The following is a 21,666-nucleotide window of genomic DNA, read 5'->3' as shown; positions in this document are numbered from 1 at the left end:
TTAACCGCTTCATTAGTAAATCAAATGGTAAAAAACCAAATTATTATTAAGTTTTCTAAACCTTCATGACATAACCAAAAGGTAACAGTTCAAACTTTTAATAGTTAATACTCTCGCGATACAATTTGGTTTACAGCAAAACGTTACTTAAGATAGCTTAGATAAATATTAATAAATTAATTACACAATATTGCATTACACGCGTCTATCTAGAGTTCTTATGGTAATTACCATCCATTAAGCTTAACGCTTGATCTATAATCACGATCTACTAGCATAACATTTCAAATATTTACACGATAGTAAATTCACCAAGATAACTATCTAACAAACACTATACATGATCTGATACGCTTCTATTGTTATTCAGTCGATTAAGGCAATAACAAAAAGTTTATCTTTCATTTCAGCCGTCAGAACCATGAAATTGAAACTTTTAGACTCATTAGATCTGACATAAACACATATTTTATACAATTAGTTCTACTTCTTGTATACCTGTAACAGTATAATCTGTAAATTAATTGTTGCATTTCTGGAAATGTCATGAATATTTCATTTTTACTTCTATAAATAAATGTCTGCACTAGACTTAAAAGTCCCTAAAATGTATTCTATAAATGAACACCAATTGGTATTATGTTTTATAATACCATTTTATAAATTCAAGTTCAAAACAAATTTATAAATTTCTTCGAAAATTTTCAAATTTGAAATTTATATAAAATAATATTTGAAATACGCTGTATAAACCTATTGCGTATACAGGTGATTTATTTAAGATAAGAAACTTATTTTCTTAGTAACTAATGAAATATTTAAATATTCGTAAAGAAAAATATTATGTAATAAAAATTGATCACTAATAATATTATTTAAAGTTAAAAATATATTAAAAATTTAAATTTATATCTAAAAAATATTTAACTCAATAAGCCGAAAAAATACTAAAAAACGTGGATATGTATTTTGGGAACAATATTATTTACAACACTATTATCAAAGTTTAACACATACATTGTTATTGCAACAGAGTTCCCGAAATACGAAATTGTTATTTTTTAAATTAATTTTTGTACTTTTGAAAAAGAATATTGTTTGATTCAAAAAACTCTAATTTAATATGTAGTTAAATCATTTTTTTATCCCTTCAAGGATAAAAAACTTATACTTTCATTTTCTTTAATGAAGTCTCTTTTTTTATTTGATGATGTGATAGAAAAAAACTTCTATAATTTTGTTCTTTTAATTTTTTTAAAGGATCAATCGGTTGCGTTTTAAAATTATTATTTAAAGATTTGAATTTAAAATACAAATTCATCATTATTTAAGGTTCTATAAAACCGGAGGCAACAATAAACTGTTTCAATGGGTATATTCTTTCTATGGTTCAACAATTTACAATAATAAACTCAGGTTGAATATAAGAGTATGCGTCTATTAACTAAGATTGTTACATTTTACATTCTAAATATTTTCAAAATTTATATTGGTCCATGGGAAAATTTTAAACAGATTTTTTTTATCAATTTTGCTATTAAAAGACCTGAATTATTAAAGATTAGATTTTTGTATGATAGATAATATCGAGTTTTACGTAGACAAATTACTGTTATTTTATACTAAACGGCAAATTATCAATAAAAAATTGGTCAAAAACTTAAACTTTAACAAAAAACAACAAAATTCACTGAATATTTTTTTGGTATTTTAAAGTTGATTTTTTGAAAGTTTATAATGAAAAAAAGTTGAAATTTACCATTACTTTAAGCTCAACTTCAAGTTTGAAATTTACATGATTAAATAGAAAATTTTATGAGAATAAAAAATAGTATTGTTAAGTTTAATATGCAGTCAAGAAATTGTATAATTACTATTTATTTGCATTTTTATTGTAATAGATCACTTAAATAGAAATCATAGTAATCATTTCTGAGTAATTTTTGGTGATTAAAAATACTCTACAACTGAAATTGCCAGAAGATAATTTTAATAATTTACTTTTAACTAAAAAAACCAATCAAAATGTTATTAAAAAAATCTACTCAGCTGGGTAGTTGTGGTTAATTGTTGTATTGTTCAAAAAAATTAATCAAGTGAGAGCCATAAAAAAAAAATCACATTAAAAAAATTTTATTATGAATAAGAAATTTCTTCAAACGACTGTGGACAACAGTGATAGGGTCCTTGATATTTTTTAAAGTTATTGAATTTAAATGAGATAAAAATCAAATGATTTAAAAATTGTTTTCCAACTCAAAAACTTTTGTAAGGTACTTTAAAATTAACTAAAATACAAAATCAAGAATTTTCACACAAAAATAGCATTTGGTAGCCATTTTCACCATGAAGACAAAATAAAGTCTGGCATTTTTTTTTTCAATAATAAAGTATATTACATTAGTTTTAATTTAAGATATATATAAAGTTGTCTGAAACACGTTCAAAAGTTAAGTTGAAAAAGTAATTTTTTTCTGAAAAAGTTGTCATTTTGAATCCTCATGTGAGCAAGTAAAGGGTCAGATTTATAAAAAAAAATATACCAAATGATAGATAAAGACATCATGTATTTATAAAACAAAAAGTTTTTATTGATTTGATCATTTTAAAAAAAGTTATGGCAGTTTTATGTAAAAAAAATTGAAAATTAGTGTTATCTAAATTTGTAATTTTTTTGAAGATTTCCCCTATTTAGGGGGAACGAGGGAAATTTTTTCAATTTTTGAGGGTAATATCTTCGATTAGATACAATTTGGAATTTTTTTGACATATCGTTGAAAGAAATCGGTTCGGTGAGAGCTGAGAAAAGTGGTAACGGACACAAAAAAAAAGAAAAAAACACATTATAGTAAAATTAATACCATCTCAGCTTTGCATCGAAGCTAAAAAAAGTTTTTCCTATCATATTATGTAACTAAAATAAGAGTTCTCATTAAACAAAATTAANCGGGGAACGAGGGAAATTTTTTCAATTTTTGAGGGTAATATCTTCGATTAGATACAATTTGTAATTTTTTTGACATATCGTTGAAAGAAATCGGTTCGGTGAGAGCTGAGAAAAGTGGTAACGGACACAAAAAAAAGAAAAAAACACATTATAGTAAAATTAATACCTTCTCAGCTTTGCATCGAAGCTAAAAAAAGTTTTTCCTATCATATTATGTAACTAAAATAAGAGTTCTCATTAAACAAAATTAAAGTTTAGATTTTTTATCCCTGAAGGGATATAAACAAAAATTATTTAACTGCATATTACTTAAGAGTATTTTGAATCAAACAATATTTTTCTTTCAAAAAAAATAAAAAATTATCAATAGTTTCCAAGAAAATGAATATTTTATTCTTAATGAATCACTCTGTTTATTCTTATATGGATACAAATAATTGAATAATAGAGATGCAGATTTAATACGGATAAGTGGAGTCTCTGTATTGCATGGAACAAATGTATGGAAACAAATAATCTTAAAACATTTTACACCAAGTCATATGGAAAAATGATACTTAAAATTAATCTGTCACGGAGTAAAAAAAATGATTTCTTGACCTTTAAATTGTGAATTTTAGATATTTTTTTATTCCACTACGCACTCAACGACAAATAATTTATGATCTATTGGTAGTTTTTACGGGGTATATAATGGTTAAAACTCACTTTAATAATAAAAGAAACTTTCAAATTAAATATTTAATAAAAAAAAGCAGGACAGAAATACTAAATAATCATTGATTAGGCAAACGTGCCACTTTTTTAATACACGTAAAAGCGGCTGTAACTTAACAAAATAATTGATTGAAAGAAACGGAATTCAGCGTCTAATAAAATTAAAGAAAAAGAAATACGATTCATAAATGTAGCCTCGTTGAATATCGGAAATTTTTATTAAAAAACTAATATTTAAACTATCTATAATATTTGGAAACTTTTTCAGATTATTATTAGCATTCAAAATACATCTTAAAAATGATGTTTTTATAAAAACAACAAAAACATAACTTTTTTATCTTATAATTATCATCCATGTTTATGTTTATCATCATGAAATTTGTTGAGAGTAACACATTAAAAAATTCATATAATAAATAAATATTTTATTCAATTTGTCAACAAAAAACATCAAGTAAAATTATATTTTACCTTCAAAAAGTACATTAAATCTTACATTATTTTCACGTCAGTAGTTTTGACTTAATACAATTTTGCAAACTCTTTACTGTGACGTGTCATTTTGGTATTAAAAAATATAAATGTATTTAAATTGGATTTCCCTTGTTATTTTATCAAAATAGAATAATGGTCTTACTATATCATTAACATATAAAGTAAAAAGATGTCATAATGAAACTTGTTTATTTGGAAATCAAATAGTTATTTTCAGAGAATTTTTAAAATTGATATTTAAAAATAATAGATTTATTATTTAAATATTACTATTACAATTACAAACTAACAAGCTTAAAAAAACTTTTAGTTTGTTTTAAAAAAATTTTTGTAAATGGGACTAATTGTATTAATAATAATGAACGTTATAAATTATAACATATTGGAATCTTAAAAATGTCATATTTCATCCGAAGTATAAATACTAACAAAAAATAAAAACTATACTATACTATCTTATTTTTACTACTCAAAAGTGGCTATAACTCAAAGTTAATAAATTTTTAGTTAGAGAAGTCTTGTTTAGAGATGATATATATCACAATATTGCTTCAAAAAATTAAAAGGAATTTAATTTGCAGTATTATTAGTATGTTTTAAAAATGTATTCATAGCGACGTTTTGAGTAATGTACTTCAATTAGAAGGTGAGTACTTAAATTATTGCTTTTCTATAGCTATCGTGCTATTGAGGTGTNTCTTTAGTAAATTATTGCTTTTCTATAGCTATCGTGCTATTGAGGTGTAAATATAACACTCAACTATTTAAAAATATACACTTAAATGTACGAGAGAATATAGTCCAATTCAATTTTATAATAAATTATAATTTTAAGAAAATGTTCACATAAAAATAGATACAGTACAAGGATTAGAAATTTACTACAAGTTGTAAACCTCATTTTTTGTCTTCAAATAGCATATTTTCGGGCAGCAATTATTCTTTATCATGAATATGATTTCATAATTCAATTTTTGTTTTATACGAATCAATTTTTAATTTCATAAAAGTATGATGTAATAAAAAAAATTATTGTCTTGTAAGAAAAATCTCTTAATTCTAAACGTTGAACGATAGGTGATGGATTGTATTTTCTCGAACTTGAATTTTTGATTTTTAACGTCTCTATTTAACTTTATGATAAACATTTATAATGATAAAATGTGAAGAATGACTTTCCATTAACTAAATTTAAATTCAGTAGCTAAATGATGTTGTAAAATGTAATAAATATTACAGCTCCCCAGAGACGTCATTTAGTGTACACCTTCGAAAAACTCGATTTGTATTCTCACAATAGCGCGATATCTATCGAATACCAAAATCATTTGTCTCGGTTTCCTCCTATTCAACGGAAATAATACCATAAAGTGAACATGAGATTAAATGTTACTAGAAATTTTAATACTATAATAAATTACAAAGTTATTCAAAGTCTTGTAGCTTGATAAGTTTTAATTTATTACTAAAGCAAATAATAAACGAAATAATAGATATTTAGCAATAAAACTAAAAATTACAGATTTTAAAACATTAACTTCACCTAAATTAAGTACACTCATTTCACTTATTACTGGAAGTACTTAAGGATTTTCTTTATTTCTAGGAGTATATACTTATATTTGGTATTATCTTACTAACATTTAGTAAAATTTAAAAATAAATTACATTAAATATATAAGTGCAATATTATAGTTGTTATTGATGAGTAATTGTTATACATTAAAAATTAACGAGTATAACATTTCAACTAATGACCAGAATTTATAGCAAAAAAACTATATGTATAATATTTATAAATAATTAATGAAACTCATACATGCATCACTCTGTAAATTAAATCAATAATCACTTGAGTTTAGTAGATTAAATTGTCGACAATCATTTAAATAAATCTGTCAAGTAATTACTTTACATTATAACTATTCAAAAGTTTTAACGCTTCAATTATGACTTTGACTTACAAACTTGCGTTTGTTCTGTCACTGCCATTTAAGTAACTCAATCTGTTCTAGCACGTCCTAAGCAAATAATCATTTTCTTCCATAACTCGTACAATAATTTTGCTTAAGTTGAAATTATTTTAAGTATAAAGTGGAATTACATTTTTCTTGTTAGCTGAGATAAGTTTGATTATTGTAAAATATTTTTGTATTTAACGCTTTAATTATTATGTTACACACGTTCCTTAACTAAGGATCGTGTGCGACATAAGCTCCCCACTTACAAGCAAAACAACCAATTTCAGTTTTTAAATCCAGGAAACAGTCTATTCATTTTTTTCCCTTGAATCATCCTCTTTTAAATATAGTTTAAACAAACCCTCCTACGCTCATCAAAAATAATCTTTATCTTACAAATTTTAAAATTAACTTGAAAGGTTTTTTCGTGAATGATTTATGCTGATTTTTTCTATAATACTACTGAAACTTTACAATGTATTGGCAGAATAAATACTTTCATCTTACAGGGTTCTATATATTTTAATGTCTGATGGCTACATAAATTTCGGCACCGCCATTTTTTTTTGATAATCACTCTTTAAATGAATAATAATAATATATGAAATATTATATATTATATAACTACCTATATGAGAATAAAATATTTTTTTTGTTTGGCCGTATGTTGACAATATTTATAAGATCTGCTTTTTAACATTGAGATTCGGTTTTTAAAATTTTTGGGGAGCCGTTGCCTCTAATACTACCCTATTCCTCTTCAACTACAAAATAAACTCTCTGTCAACTTCATTATGCCCACTCACTAATTATCTTTTCATTCTATAGATTATTCATTATAATAAAAAATTTGAGTGTTAACCCAAACCATATTGATGGAAACTATTTATTTATTACTTCATATTTATATGAATTTTTTTAAATTTAGTTTTCAAATCCCTACTAATATGCTAAATTAAATTCATTTTTAAATCTAAGCACGTACAATGAATATAATATTAAGTTACTTGTGTTCTTTACTTTATCTATTTTTTGATCTTTTGCCAGATTACCAAATAACTTATAATTAATGAATGTCATGGCAAAGACACACGTTTAAAATTACACTAGTTGTGTATACATCAATTTCAATCTCAAGTAAAATAGATAAACTTCCTTGCTGAAAATACAGTAATCAAAGTCTTAAGAGATCATTCGATGATATTAGACTAATCGGTAATTAGAAATCTCTAATACTTTTTTAATTGATTTTCAAGTATTTGCGATGCTTCTGCAAATATCTGTTTTTCAAAAACTCCCCAAAAGTACGTTTTCATGTAACAAAAAAAAAAAATGAAATATAATCACAATTTTGCTTTTACCAGATATTTTTACACAAGTTATTTAAAATCTAAATGCTCAGTTATTATTACATCCAAATCACGTATTATAAATTAAAATACGAATCACCAACAATTAAAAAAAAACTGATTTCAATGTAAAATGTTGTTACATTTATGTTGACGACTGTTTCGTTTTTTTTAATTGCACTGTAAAAAATATCAAATATTTGAAAAATAAAGGAAAGAATAAAACAACATTTTTAAATTAACATAATAATAAAGTAAAATTAATAAAAACATATTTTTAGTAGAAATTGAAAATTTTAAATAGATTTACCACTGGAAAATAATACCCACGTATCATCGAGAAAATGAAAATTAGTTGCTAAACAAGTTTACCGTTTCGTCTTTTAACAGTAAACAACACCAATGCCAAATCGTGCCCATTGATAAAATATCAACTCGACGACCAAATTACTTTGAGTTCTTAGAGAGATGTGTTAATTTATGTTCGTTAAAAAAATATATCACTTGATGCTTTTATCTGGATTAATATACCACGGTACACGCCTGTGTAACAATTCAATGTAATCCAACGAGACTTAAGTGAACAGTAAATGAGATAGAAACCAAAAGGAAAAAAAAGATACTGCACTAATTCGATAACACGGTCTCCTTGTGCATTTGTTTCTTATAATAGTACTTGATAAATTAATAAGAATCGACAAGTTGAAAAAACTTTCAGTAGTAATAAATAATTATACTTTTAAATAAAGAATAATTATTTCTTATCATCAATATGTTACACTAAATTTGATTAGACATTATCAAGAAGACAATATTTGATTACATCTTTAATAATTAGAAAACTCCATGAAAACGTGTCTATTTTTGCTTAAAAATTTGACAACACGCAATATAACCTAAAAATACACTTCCAATTAATTAATTCTTTCTTGTGTCACGTTTCGATTACAAGTATGAAGCACTACTTATGTTTTGAATTTTCGGTGCTTACTATGGTAGAACTAAAAAGTTTTGTTTTTGAAGTACACTAGTTTCGTTATAAATAAGATGAAAAAAGTAACCCAGTCAAAGTAAATTGTAGAATTATCGTAAGAGTAATACTTGAATAATTTTCTTAACAAAGTTTTAACCGAATACCATTTTTTTTTTACATTTATGCGTCTCAATTTGTTACCTAACTAATGAACTGCGCTACACTAGACCAACAAATGTATTACCCTAAATGTCCACGCGATTTGTTTGTTAATTCAGCTTTCGTTTTAAATTATTAACATAATTAAAAACAAATAGACAAATATACTTTTACATCTACTTGAATTATTATTTTGTAAACTTTTAGACGAATGGCTCATAAATACATACGACTCTTACACTACTTCGTGTATCATTATACTTCATTTTGGGCGTGGTAAAAATTTATGATGAGATAAACGTTTTTACAACTATTTTTTCAATATGGTATTAAAATGTTAAATATTCTTTATTATTATTAATATATATATACGATTAAATCAAGAAAATCTTTTGTTTACAATTTAACTTAACTTTATTACACTTTAATTTAACCAATTACGTAATCAACATGAGTGATAGAAGTACTTCATCACTCATGCTGATACTTAAAAAGTTCATAAATATTAATATATTACTAATTATAATTGAACGAAAATTAAATAAAATTATTTTTGTTTATGACAGTAGAGAAAGCTAGAAGTTTATTTAATTGAAAATGTTTCAATAAAAACATAAAAGTTCAAAAATAAATTAGAAACGTATAATTTGATAATTAAACATGTTTTACTATTATTTTTTTCTGGTTTACAACAAAAATTTTTTACGAAAACTCTTAGAAAAAATTACACCCACAAAAGTGCAAAATCATACAAAAAAGGGTTTTAAATTTTTAAGAATAACTAGTATGTTTTAACAATTAAATGATTCCATAAATACATCTAAAAACTCATATAATTTTGATATGACATAATATAATTACTCGTAGGTTTTACGTCTCGGAAATTCCAAGTAGTGCCCATCCCTACATATAAATGTTAATAATTTAAAATAATTAAGTAGAAACCATCAAGGCATACTAAAACAAAAAGGACAAAAAGTTAAAACAAAAATACACGATAGTCTTTTATTAAATCCTCATTGTTAGTTCTTAAAGATAAAAAAATAATGTTAAATCACTAATTAAATTTTACAAAATATACACAACTGATCAAAATATTAAAAGTATCAATTACCAAGCAATTTACTACTAAAATAATCAACTTGAATAAGATTATCATTCTAGATAATTGACCTATTCCTAGTATAAACATTAATAAATTCATAGAAATACTTAAAATTAATTATTTTTAATTATTAATTATAAATAGCCATGGTGGGATGCCATAGGAATAATGACACAAAATTATTAAAATTAAACTATCATAATGTAAGAATTTCATATGAGCCAAAATAATAATAATGGGTGGTGGAATAATCATTAATAATCAATTTACATTGATAAAATAAGAGATTATTTATTTTCCAATTGGTAAGAAATTATACACGTTATCTCTTTTAGTGTGATCTTGTAGACATTAAAGTTTATTATTTATTAGAAGTACCATATATATATATATATATAATTATTCAAGCGGTTTTGAATGTGAAAACTTCATTAGTATTTGTATTTAAAATCAAATCTTAGAATGCAAACTAAGAGGTTCTATCTCGTATGAAAAATGCCAAGGCTCAGGACTAGCATAATAAAGAATAAGAATTTGCTTACTTTTATTGTTTGAAAAATATTTTAACACAATGCTATTGATGTTAAATTCACATTAGGACAATTTCAAAAATGAAATTTAAATCCTTTTTTTGACAATTAATAAAAAACTGTTTATTTCCGTTATTTTTATATACAGGGTGTTCAGTAAGTCAGGAAACGGGTTTCTATTGTTCTCATTGTTACAAACAACCCTTTTACTGACTTACTGAACACCCTGTATATATAGCTATTTTTTAATTTTTAAAATAAATAAATTCTTTTTTTTCTTGATTCTTTCCACAAAACATTTTTTAGATAGAATTTAATTTCAAAATAATTCTATAACCTTGCTCATATTTATTTGTATTATCTTATCTAATTTTCGCGTATACAATCGCCATCGTAAAGTAAGAAAATTTTTCTACTCAAAATATACGATTTTTTAAAACAATTTAATTGATTTCCTAATTCTTATCGAATTCTCATAAAACAATAAAATATTATTATTATAAAATTTATTAGGTTATCTGCGCGGTAATATTATTAATGTTATATAATAAAAATTGATCACTTGTGGCTAATTAATTAAGTAAAATTAATGTTATATTTATGTATTATGTGATTAATTTAGAACTATAATATATTCAGCCGTTTTTCTTGTGTATAACGAAAATTTAAAAACTAAAAAAAAGCATTTCTGATTAAAGGCTTTTTTTTTATTTGTATGATTTATAAATGCTCATGATCGTGATTTTAAGCACATAAAATGATAGTTTGTATTAAAAATAAAAAATTCAGAGTTAAATAATTGTTTATATTATTATAGTGTAATAATTGATAAAATTATTATTTTTAATGAAAACCTGTTAAACGTATAATTAATAAAATCTATAATCTGTATCTATTTAATAACAGAAAAGAAAAATCTTTTAATAAAACTAATTTTAACTGTATTTCAAAGCTGATTAAAAATTATTTATTTATTTTAATTATTTAACTAACTGAAATTGAGTAGTATTATTCGCTTTTAAGAACCATTACATCATTAATTGACAATTTGTTAGGATAACAACAAGTATTTGCTTTTATGTAGTAATAAAATTACTTAATAGATCAACAGGGGGCGTAGCTCAGATGGTAGAGCGCTCGCTTAGCATGCGAGAGGTACCGGGATCGATACCCGGCGCCTCCAAATGAAATTTTGCACTTTCCAAACAGTTTTTAATTAAACATTTATATGTAAATTTTTAGATGTAAATTGGTAATAATAATAATAATTTTTAAAACACAATAATCAAGGAATTTTTTTTGAATTTAACTTTGATTTATAAATTATTTAATTATGTTGTATTCGTATAAAATAATTCATGATTACTGTGTATACATATGATGATAATGTGTATACATTACAAACTTGGCATTAATACCATGATAAGAAATTAGATAAGGCAATTATTACTTATCACTCTCATTCAAAAGTATATTGAAAAGATGGCGTTTTCTTCTGTCCTTTTCTCAATACGTATTTCAATGTTTAATACCGTAAAATAATAATGAAAATTCAAATTTTCACAAACTTCAAAATGCTACAGAATATTTACTACTGAATATTAATAAGATAATTTTTTACTAAAATTTTTCTTAAATTCTACTCTACAAAATAGCTATCTTAGATTTTTTTTTTACATTTTATTTAAAATTTAAAAATAATTAATATTTTTAATAAAATGTAAAAAAATTAATTATTGAGATATAGCTATAGACCTAACGTATAACTATTATTTAAAAAAAAAATCAACTAAAAATATTAACTGGATCAAAAGTTATTTAAGTTGTCAGTGAGTGGTGGGCCTCTCTGTATAGTATATATTTTAAGTATAACAACATAATATGTTGTTAAAATAATTAATATTATTAATTATTTTACTGATTTGAATAATTTAACTAACTGTATCTATGAAATTATACTTAACCTATTAGGTTTTCAATACTTAGATATAGTTACTAATGATACAAACTATGATTTTTTTCTAATATTAAACATTCCTTTTACATACCTAGCAAACCTTTATAATGAACAAAAATTCCAAAACGTCTTAGTGTATTAAGAGATTAAAATTGAGTCCTAAATATTTCGTAAGAATGCTTCAAAAAGGAAGTTGGAGAAAAAAATTATTAAGTAATTTGTGATATTATTTAGTAATGTGTTGTTCTTGTTACGATATGGCACTAAGCATAAAACATGAATTAAAATTTAAAATGTTGAGTTCTTAAATTATCGTATTTAGTCTTTATTATTAAAAAAATGCGCCAATTAGGGAGGTATAATTATTATTATTTACACAATAATTTCTTTATAATAGAAAAAAATGTAATTTTAATTTCAATAAAATTGTATGATTATGTTAAAGTGCAATTCAATAGATTTGACAATAGAGGTTACCTTTCAGAAAAATACTTGCTAAAATTAATTAAAAACGTCTTAAAATTAACATTAAAAAGGTCATGATTTCAAGCCCATGAAATACATTTTTTTAATAACCCTCTAAAACCCAGTTCCATTTCGTTATTAAAATTAAATAAAAACAATACTTATTAAACAACAGCGATGAAATTTATATAACACTAGTATATATATATATATATATATATAATATAAACATGTATATATATTCTTATGTGTAGTGTATTTTAATGAAATACATTTATTTTCAAATACACGTCTTTAGTACATATGACTTTTCGTATAAATAACTTTCGAATATGTGATCTGTTCCTTTCTTTAGTACGACTACCCAACCTTATCTTGTTCGATAAATTGAAAATATTTCGTTCACTATTCCTATCCAAACACACCACAGTGTTTAGTAATTAATTTTATTATTTATTACATATTAAAATGCATATTATCAATGGTGTTTACAGAGGTGAGTCAGTGATGCCGAAAAAGTTCTATTAGGGCAGCTGTACTGCTTGTAAAAGAGTTGGGTGGTTGGTTGATGTTCGTCATGTAAATCAATCATTATAAATGATTAAAATATCAATGATTAAGTATTAAAAATATAAACATTATCAAAAATTTACTAGATATAATATACGAATCATACTGATTTATTAATAGACCGACTGATTGAAATTGAATGTCTGTCATCAATTGTTTAATAATTTCCGAATACGAAAACTATTTACATATACAGTAATAAAAATAAACTCTGTAAAGTATATTAAACACAACATTTAAATAATTTTTATGCATTTTAGCTTTAATGCAAAGCTAAGAAGGTATTGGTTTTAATGATATGTTTTTTTTTCTGTTAATGAAAATTCTGAGCTCTTATTGGACCGATTTTGATTATCTTTGCATTAAACGAACCTATTAACGAATCTAGATGAACTTATCATATTGAAAATTAGAAAAAACAATTAAATTTAAAAAAAATATCTTAAAATTACAATACCGTAAAAAATGGTATTTTAAAAAAAAATGTTTTGCATATAAAAATAATACAATTTTTTTTAACACAATCCTAAAAAAATTTTAATAGGGTGTAATAAAGACAATTAAATCTTTCTTTTGGTATGCTTTTATTGAAAATCCATTAAAAAAACCTACAGATGAGTTTAAAAGAGACCACACACAAATATTTAAAAACTTTTTCAATTCAAATTTTGAATATATTTCGGATTGACTGTGTTATTCCAACCAAACTATGTTATTCAAACCTATATCAAATTAACATCCCACGATTATTTTAATATGAGAAATTGGTCGTCAAAGAAAAAAATTACAAATAAACTATTTTCAATTCACCAAATATTTTAACGAGCACTTAACATTTGAGTGAAATTACAAAAAATAGTTATGACAATCACTGTCACATATCTATATTTGTCCCAACTTTGTCACGTCCCCACTGTACCGGATTTTTTCTGTTGAGGGGCTAAAAATTTTTTGGATATCATCAAAATAATTTTCTTAAATAACTAAAAAAAATCATCCAACAATATAAAACCCAACCCAACCTAGTTTTGAAAAGAATTAACATCCCCTCTCTTAATCCGACCTTGGTTACACCACTGCATATTATCATAAAACACTCGGCAGTTTTAATACAACCAAAGCCCGAGAGTAAAGTCGTTTATTTTTTTTTATTTTTTAAATCTTAAAAATAAAATTGCTTATTATTAGAATTATTGCAATCATAATTTATAATTTAAAGTTTTTTTATGGTTATACAACTTTGCTCATTATGTTGATGTAGTTCATTTATTTTTACTTTTCCATAACAAATCTCAATATAATTTTTTTAAAAGTTGTAGTTTCGAAAAGAAAAAATTAATAAATTACACGTAATTCGATTTTTAAGGAGAATTCAAACTTAAATTAAACAGTCTGCATATTAAAAATTTACTTTATTATAAACTTTTTTTAATATAAATTTTCGGATAAAATTGTGGAATTGTACTTTCAAAAATTATTTAAATATTAAACAGATAAGTATAATTAAATTTAATCTGATAAATTTAACGATATAAGATATATTTAGTTTTATAAATTGAATCGAAATCTGAAGAATTTTAATTACTCTACTGATAATTTATTTAAAAATGCGTACAATTCACAATTATATCTTTGAAAACTAAAATTCAGTTTAACATTTTTTTTATTAATATTGTAGTTAAATAATCAACCATATTAAGTAGGTTAAGCAATTGAGTTGTATTTTCTAGTTAGACGATATGAATTATAAATGTAAGCCATTAAATATTGACACCATATGAAATACATGATATAAAGTACAATTAAAATTATTGTAATTTTCTATTTTTGTTTAATTGCAATATAAAAAGAAATTCATGTTCATTTTATATAAATATTACTGCTATACTTCACTTGCTCTTTTGTAAAACCTTTACAATGTCCATAATGCTAAGAATAAATAAACAAATTTACCACTTTAAAAGAAATATGATTTAATCAATCAATTTATTGATATATGTATAGATGAACATTTTCAAGACATTACAAGTATTGTAAAAAAAAAAGACTGTCAAAAAATTCCGCGAAAAGAATAATGAAAAAATATATTTTTAAACAATATTTGTCAAATATGCACATACTTAGATATACTTAGATATGCTTCATAAATTTTAGATGTTCATCTTAAGTATGAATTACAAAAAGTATCTTGAAGTTTCTATAACCCGCAATTAAATTTATAAGTGAAATTTAAAAAAATACTTACCATTGTTGGATAGCCCCGTACGTGAACACATAGCATCGCAGCAATAATTGTGACTATGCTGTATACCATTGTTAAATCGCTTTTTGTTCAAATTATGATTGATCAGTTACCACGTGATTTTAACTGTTATTCAGGAAGATCAACAGCTTGTTCGGACTTTAAGTTAAGTCTATCGTTAGCGTCAATTCAGAGTGCACACAATCTTTTTGTGTCTTTACTTTTTTTATTATTCGTACGGATCCTTCAGATTTATCTTCGTGAGCACTAGTACTTCATATATCTTAGTACGTGGATTTGCTGCGTTAATAGGACACGAGGAAACGGTGAAGAAGACTGTCCAGTATCGTTGGCGGCCGAATAAGTGCGGGTATCCTAAATGTTGATGCCCATATATATATATTTATATTTAAGCACACGTTACTGTATATGGATAGTACGCGCGCACCACCGCGGCAACAGCTCCGCCTTTAGCACCAACCCCCGAAAACTTGCCTGACAACAGCGGCGGCATGCGGTGGCGGTAATGGTTTTTTTTTTAATAATTTTGTACACTATAATACCAAACAACAAACTCTTGTGGTCATTTTGCATCTAGTTGTTATAAATGGCTTCAATTAAAATAAAAGTTGTATTTTTTTTAGTAAAAAGTCCAATAAAAACGGTCTTTTGTTTAGTAATGCCTTGAGCAGTGTACAATTATTACTTTTTTTCATATCGAGGTACACCCTTAAACAGGTTGTTTCAACTAGACAATTGTTATAGACTATTTGTTTAAGATAAATCCATGAGGCAAACAACGTTTAAATGATCTACTTACACTGATTATTTCGCAAATGTTCGTATCGCTTAGCACTTGCGTCACTTTTGTTTGCACATAAACAAAAGAGCTAGTAAAAAACAAAACAATGATGATTTTAAGTCCTAAAATTCTACATATTTAATTCATGAAATTTTAGTTTTAAGTTAATTATTCATGACGTACCACAATAAAGTTGAGCGAACAACTATGATGTATGTGTAGGAAACAAAAACGGATACACATCGTTACAAAACAAAACAGAATTATGTATACTGTACAATTTGAGTTATAAAGTGTTTTCGAGAGTTGATAAAGTATGTTTTTTTAAATTATTGCTGTAATTTTAAATGTTACTGTAGCGCAAATATATATATATATATATATTGCATGGTTAAAACTTTTAATTGTTGTATATTTTCCAAAAAGACTTTTTACCGCGAAAATAATTTTATCAATAAATCTAATCATAAATAAACAATTTTTTCATCTTAGTTTATTAATTCATATTTTTCAAGTAATATTCAACAGTGTATTTGGTGGTTCTATAGGCTCAAGCCTATAACAGCATTTTATTAAACATTGTAAATAGTTAGTATTTTATAATTGTGTTATAAATTCAACCTTATTGAGAAAATAACCGAAAATCTAGTCTAAAATACTATAAAACGATAGTTATAATTTCCCATTACCTCAAAAATTATAATAATTTAGGTTCGCAGCTCTGTTAAAAAAAAAAACATAAAGATTAAAAAATATTATTCGATTTTCCTATATTATTTACTATTTTACTCTTGAATATAGCTACAAGTTTAAAACTAACACTAAATTATAACAAATCATCTAATATGAATTGCAATTGTTGGCGCCACTTAGGGAAATCTATAATTGAGAATAAAGGGCTCTTATTCTGATTTTATTTTTTAACTAATGCTATTGCTACATCATTTTAATTCTCCCCACTTGCTGCTGTTTTATACCACTTAATTTTCCCTCTATCACAAAGCATTATCAAGATTCAGTAAGGAGATATTTACAATTGATGCTTTTGCTTTGACATTCTCTCCTTCTGAAAAATTATCATTGCTCAATTTCCTATCAAAAAATTAGACTGTCGTTTGTTTTCTGGTTTAACTTTTACTAAAATTATCTAATGGAGATATCTTAAGCGTGATGCCTATTATATATGTGTAGTGTAAGGAAGTATAAAGTTGTCTAAACATGCTTGTTTGACAAATTTATACTCCGTTATATCTATTTTTCTTGTAAATTTATTTTAAATAATTACACGAATAGATAGAAATAGACATTTACGTAATAAATTATTTTTTTTATTAAATTGTATTAATATATTTTTTAAAAACAAAACAAAAATAAATAACTACAAAATATTTCTATTAGCTTTCTAAATTCAAGTTTGCAATCATAAATGTATACTCAAATTATTGTCATCTCTAACTTAAATAATGTGTTTACACTTTGCACCGAGGATCAAAGTTATTTTTTTCCAAACTGGATAAGTCAATAATTCCAAAAAAATATATACTTTATTATATATAATATTATTTATTGAGAAGGGGAATCAATTTTGTCAAATTATTTGAGTATATTAAAGTATTTTCAAATATATTTTTACGTACTTAAGTGAGTAGATTTAAAATTTTCATACTAATGTTATGATATAATTTAATGTTTACACATTTTCTGATGTATGTTAACGATTTATTATCACCTCTTATATCTCATTAAATTCAATTTTCTTATTACTTGCTTAAATTTGTTTTAAGTACAACAAATAATTTATGGAGCCATTTCATATGGAAAATGACTAGAAATGACTCCAGTAAAATGGAGTATAAGCATCTAAAGTTTTTACATATGTACACATCATAGTTATGTGCGGGTGCTATCGACATGGCGTGGACAATGATAATTTTAACACTTACACTGACGTCTGTTAGTTTTAGACACCTGCACGACTTTGCAATAATTCCCACGATTTGTATAATAAATTAAAACTTATGAAGAAAACAGCCGGTACACTCTCTTAAGCCCGTATAATAGCAATAACGGCACATTATTTTAAGCATGTATTTACTCACTCACCTACATATTTACAGTGACAATTGAATTATGACTTTATATAGAACTTTTTTTATCAAAAATTAATCAATAGATAAAACTAATCTATAAATTTAATATCTCGCAGTAAATTAAAAATACAGGTACATATTATTTAAGACATTCTAATCTTTAGCTTGAGTTGATTAAAACTATTATGACTTTAATTTATGACTAGTAACTCCAATTCAATCCAATATATAGTGATGAATATATTAAAGTCATTATTTAATATATTAAATATTATATTAAATAATATAATATAATATATTATAATATAATATATTATATTAAATAATATAATATAATATATTAAAGTCGACCCGTCATTATTTTAATTGGATCATTTTCTATTTTATAAGCTAATTAAATAATTATGTTTCTAATGAAAAATTTCTAGTTGACACCTCTAGAATATATAAGGGATGAACATAAATTGTATTTTACAACAAACAAATGGAAATACAAATGTAACTAACAAAAGCTAAAAAGAAAATTCACATATAAGATATTATTTTAAGATAAATTGAGTGATTAGCGTTAAAAGAACAACCTGTACATATTTTTTGTGTTTATATAATCATAATTTTATAATATATTATATTATAAAATGAAGAATAAAAAAAATTTGTTAATTTTATTAACAAATTAATTTTATTTTGTAAAATTTTTTATGCATTATTGATTATTTATAAATAAATAAAAAGATAATTGGACACACTATTTCAACAGGAGTAAGGCAATATTTTTGGTGTATGGAACTTAAGCACTTCTAAATTCAAAACACTATTTGTATCTATGTTTAAGCCTCTAACTTCTGCTAATAAAATTTAAATAACTACTAATCAAAATTTTATATATTATAAAATAAAATATTTTCAATATTTTCTATGGTTTAATATTGCATTATTTTTAACCATAATAAATATCTCCTAAATGTTATTTATACTTGCATTTCATTCAAATTTTTTGAACTCAAAAATAATATGCGAATTTTTGAAATTCAAAGAATTATAATTTGCATTATGTAACTTTCATTCCTGTGATTTTTTTGCTATAAATATAATGAAAAAAACTCACCACTCTAGTAAGTGATGAACATCAAATTTATCCTTCAATGTATTATACAATTAAAATACCTTCTTTATATTTATTTTAGATATACAGAATGATTTAATTACCACAAACTACTTAATTAATCAAAAAATAAAAATAATAATAAATATTATTTATTTGTTTCTTTTAGTTTTAACCCATTTTTAATAAACCTTAATAAATATAAACCATATTAAATAATAGCCAAAATTTTATTTATCTTTAATAATTATAAACTCTGTGCAGACTATGATATAAGTCACACTATAGTGGAAAATTGACGATCTAGTTGGTAGCAATGATAGAAATGTGTATTATATGAATATTTCTAAAACTTAAAACTAAATTTTTTAAAATTTTTGAATATAAAACTTTTTGTTCAAAATATAAAAACAAATACAATTTTTTTCTTATAAAAATTTTATTTTAAGTAGTTTATTGTATCTATCATTTTATATTGAATTCTACTGTTTATTTATGTTTTTTTGATAAGATAGATCATTTTTTAGCAATAGTACTTTTTTTTATATATCCTTGAAAGTTATCATATACTATGATCATGTTAATTACACACATTTTTCTAATCCGTTGTTCATTCAAATGTATAGTTTCTATACAACTAATATTTGTCAGAGTCCCACCCCTTTGAATGTGGGATTCACAAATGACTGCATAAAAATACCAAATATCCTTATTCAAATATGGCACTGGTATTATAAAATCAACTATTTTACCATATAAATTATGATAAAATAATATGAGATAAAAATCATAAAAGATTTTCATAAACACTTAAAATAGTACTTTAATTCAAACTTTAGATTGAAAATAATAATTTTATATCATATGAAAATAAATTATCTAAAATTAACAATTTATTTTATAATTAAATTAACTTTTATCTTAATTACTGGAATATATTAATCCAATAATAATCTTTAAGTTTAAGGTAATAAGATATAATATAATGACCATAACATATATAAATTTTGTAAAATGAATAAAATTGAATTTTGAACCATATTACTGAGTTGGTGAAAATTGAGTAGGTTGTAATATTTTTGATTGCATCTCTTTAATTAAGGGAACTGTATAAGCAACACATTCATCCCATCCTGGTGATCTCCAAGCTGCTTCTCTGGTTTGAGTACGGATCTCCAAGTTTTTGTAGCCTGAAAAATTAATTAAATAAATATTTTTGGGTAATTTTTGAAATAAATAAAAAATTAAAAAACCTACACCAAAAATGATGAACATTATATAATCTGCCAACTTGTGAAAAGAATCCGGCAAATGGTTCATCATTTGAACGACGATGATTTATTGCACGAGCCCAATTGTTACCCCATTCTATCATTGTGCCTGGTTTCAAACTATAGCTACGAATTTCATAAATATTGGAACCCGATTTCAATTCGATACCTGGCCAAAAACTAAATGCAAGTAAGTATTGTAAATGTCTTGATCGTAAGTATCCACCACATTCTTTAGATAGTTTTTTAAAATCCTGCAATATTTAATTTATCACATACAATTTTCTATAATAACTTATAGTATTACTCAGCTTACTTGACTACAAAATAAAACTTCCTTGGTTTTATCAATTTCTGCATAACCTCCTGTATATTTCCATAAATGAACATACTGATCTAAATCCCCAACTTGAACAGACCATGAACCTATAAGCTCATAATTTATATTTGGGGTGTTTTTGCATAATTGAACCATTTTTTCACTAAAATATAAACTATAGTTATTAAAAAAAATAAATGGTCTTGAGTCTAAAAGATAAATGTTCAGGGATTAAAAATCGAATTTTAAAACTTTTTATTTAATAGAAACAGATTTTGCCTATGTGATACATAAAAAAAATTACACATGAAACTATAACTCTTGATTTAATATGTAAAAAAATTAGTTAAAATTATAACAAAAATAGCACAGTGGGGTCGCGGCATAGTGGAGACATTGCATAGTAGGGTCCAGTATAGATTTAATCTGACAGTGATTAAAATCACTATCATAAGAAACGCTTCGATGCAAATCTGTAGATAGTGTTTAATTTTAAAAAATTGATGGATAATTGCAAAAGCAACATCAACTTCTATTAAAATAAAATACAAAACCCATAATTATCATACAAAAATAGTATATTTTTCAATATGGTAGCCATTTGCG

General features: G+C 24.1%; 2 protein-coding genes and 1 non-coding gene across 4 annotated transcripts in view; 1 reads left to right on the top strand and 2 right to left on the bottom strand.

Annotated features, from left to right (window-relative positions):
- The window catches only part of LOC126908561 (orcokinin peptides type B-like), a 32,621-nt gene extending 16,756 nt beyond the window's left edge, over positions 1-15,865 (bottom strand). Inside the window, exon 1 of one of the 2 annotated variants that reach the window (XM_050690738.1) lies at positions 15,477-15,865. In XM_050690738.1, coding sequence (XP_050546695.1) covers positions 15,477-15,545 — 69 coding nt within the window. In that variant the 5' untranslated portion in view covers positions 15,546-15,865. The remainder of the gene's footprint in view (positions 1-15,476) is intronic. The other variant, XM_050690741.1, reaches the window with a different exon arrangement.
- Positions 11,350-11,422, top strand: Trnaa-agc (transfer RNA alanine (anticodon AGC)). Its single transcript has one exon. It is a non-coding gene; the product is annotated as a tRNA-Ala (tRNA).
- A 4,476-nt stretch (positions 15,866-20,341) lies between the features above and the next one.
- LOC126906759 (protein NipSnap) overlaps positions 20,342-21,666 on the bottom strand; it is a 3,027-nt gene continuing 1,702 nt past the window's right edge. The window contains exons 3-5 of the mRNA XM_050687588.1: positions 21,058-21,223; positions 20,728-20,995; positions 20,342-20,660 (exon numbers count right to left, since the gene is read on the bottom strand). Coding sequence (XP_050543545.1) covers positions 20,512-20,660; positions 20,728-20,995; positions 21,058-21,223 — 583 coding nt within the window. The 3' untranslated portion in view covers positions 20,342-20,511. The remainder of the gene's footprint in view (positions 20,661-20,727; positions 20,996-21,057; positions 21,224-21,666) is intronic.

This window comes from Daktulosphaira vitifoliae, unplaced genomic scaffold (genome assembly GCF_025091365.1).
Source record: "Daktulosphaira vitifoliae isolate Bord-2020 unplaced genomic scaffold, ASM2509136v1 Scaffold_5, whole genome shotgun sequence".
NCBI classification, from domain to species: Eukaryota; Metazoa; Arthropoda; class Insecta; order Hemiptera; family Phylloxeridae; genus Daktulosphaira; species Daktulosphaira vitifoliae.
Note: the sequence above shows the minus strand (reverse complement) of the source record. Positions and strands in the feature narration are given on the sequence as shown.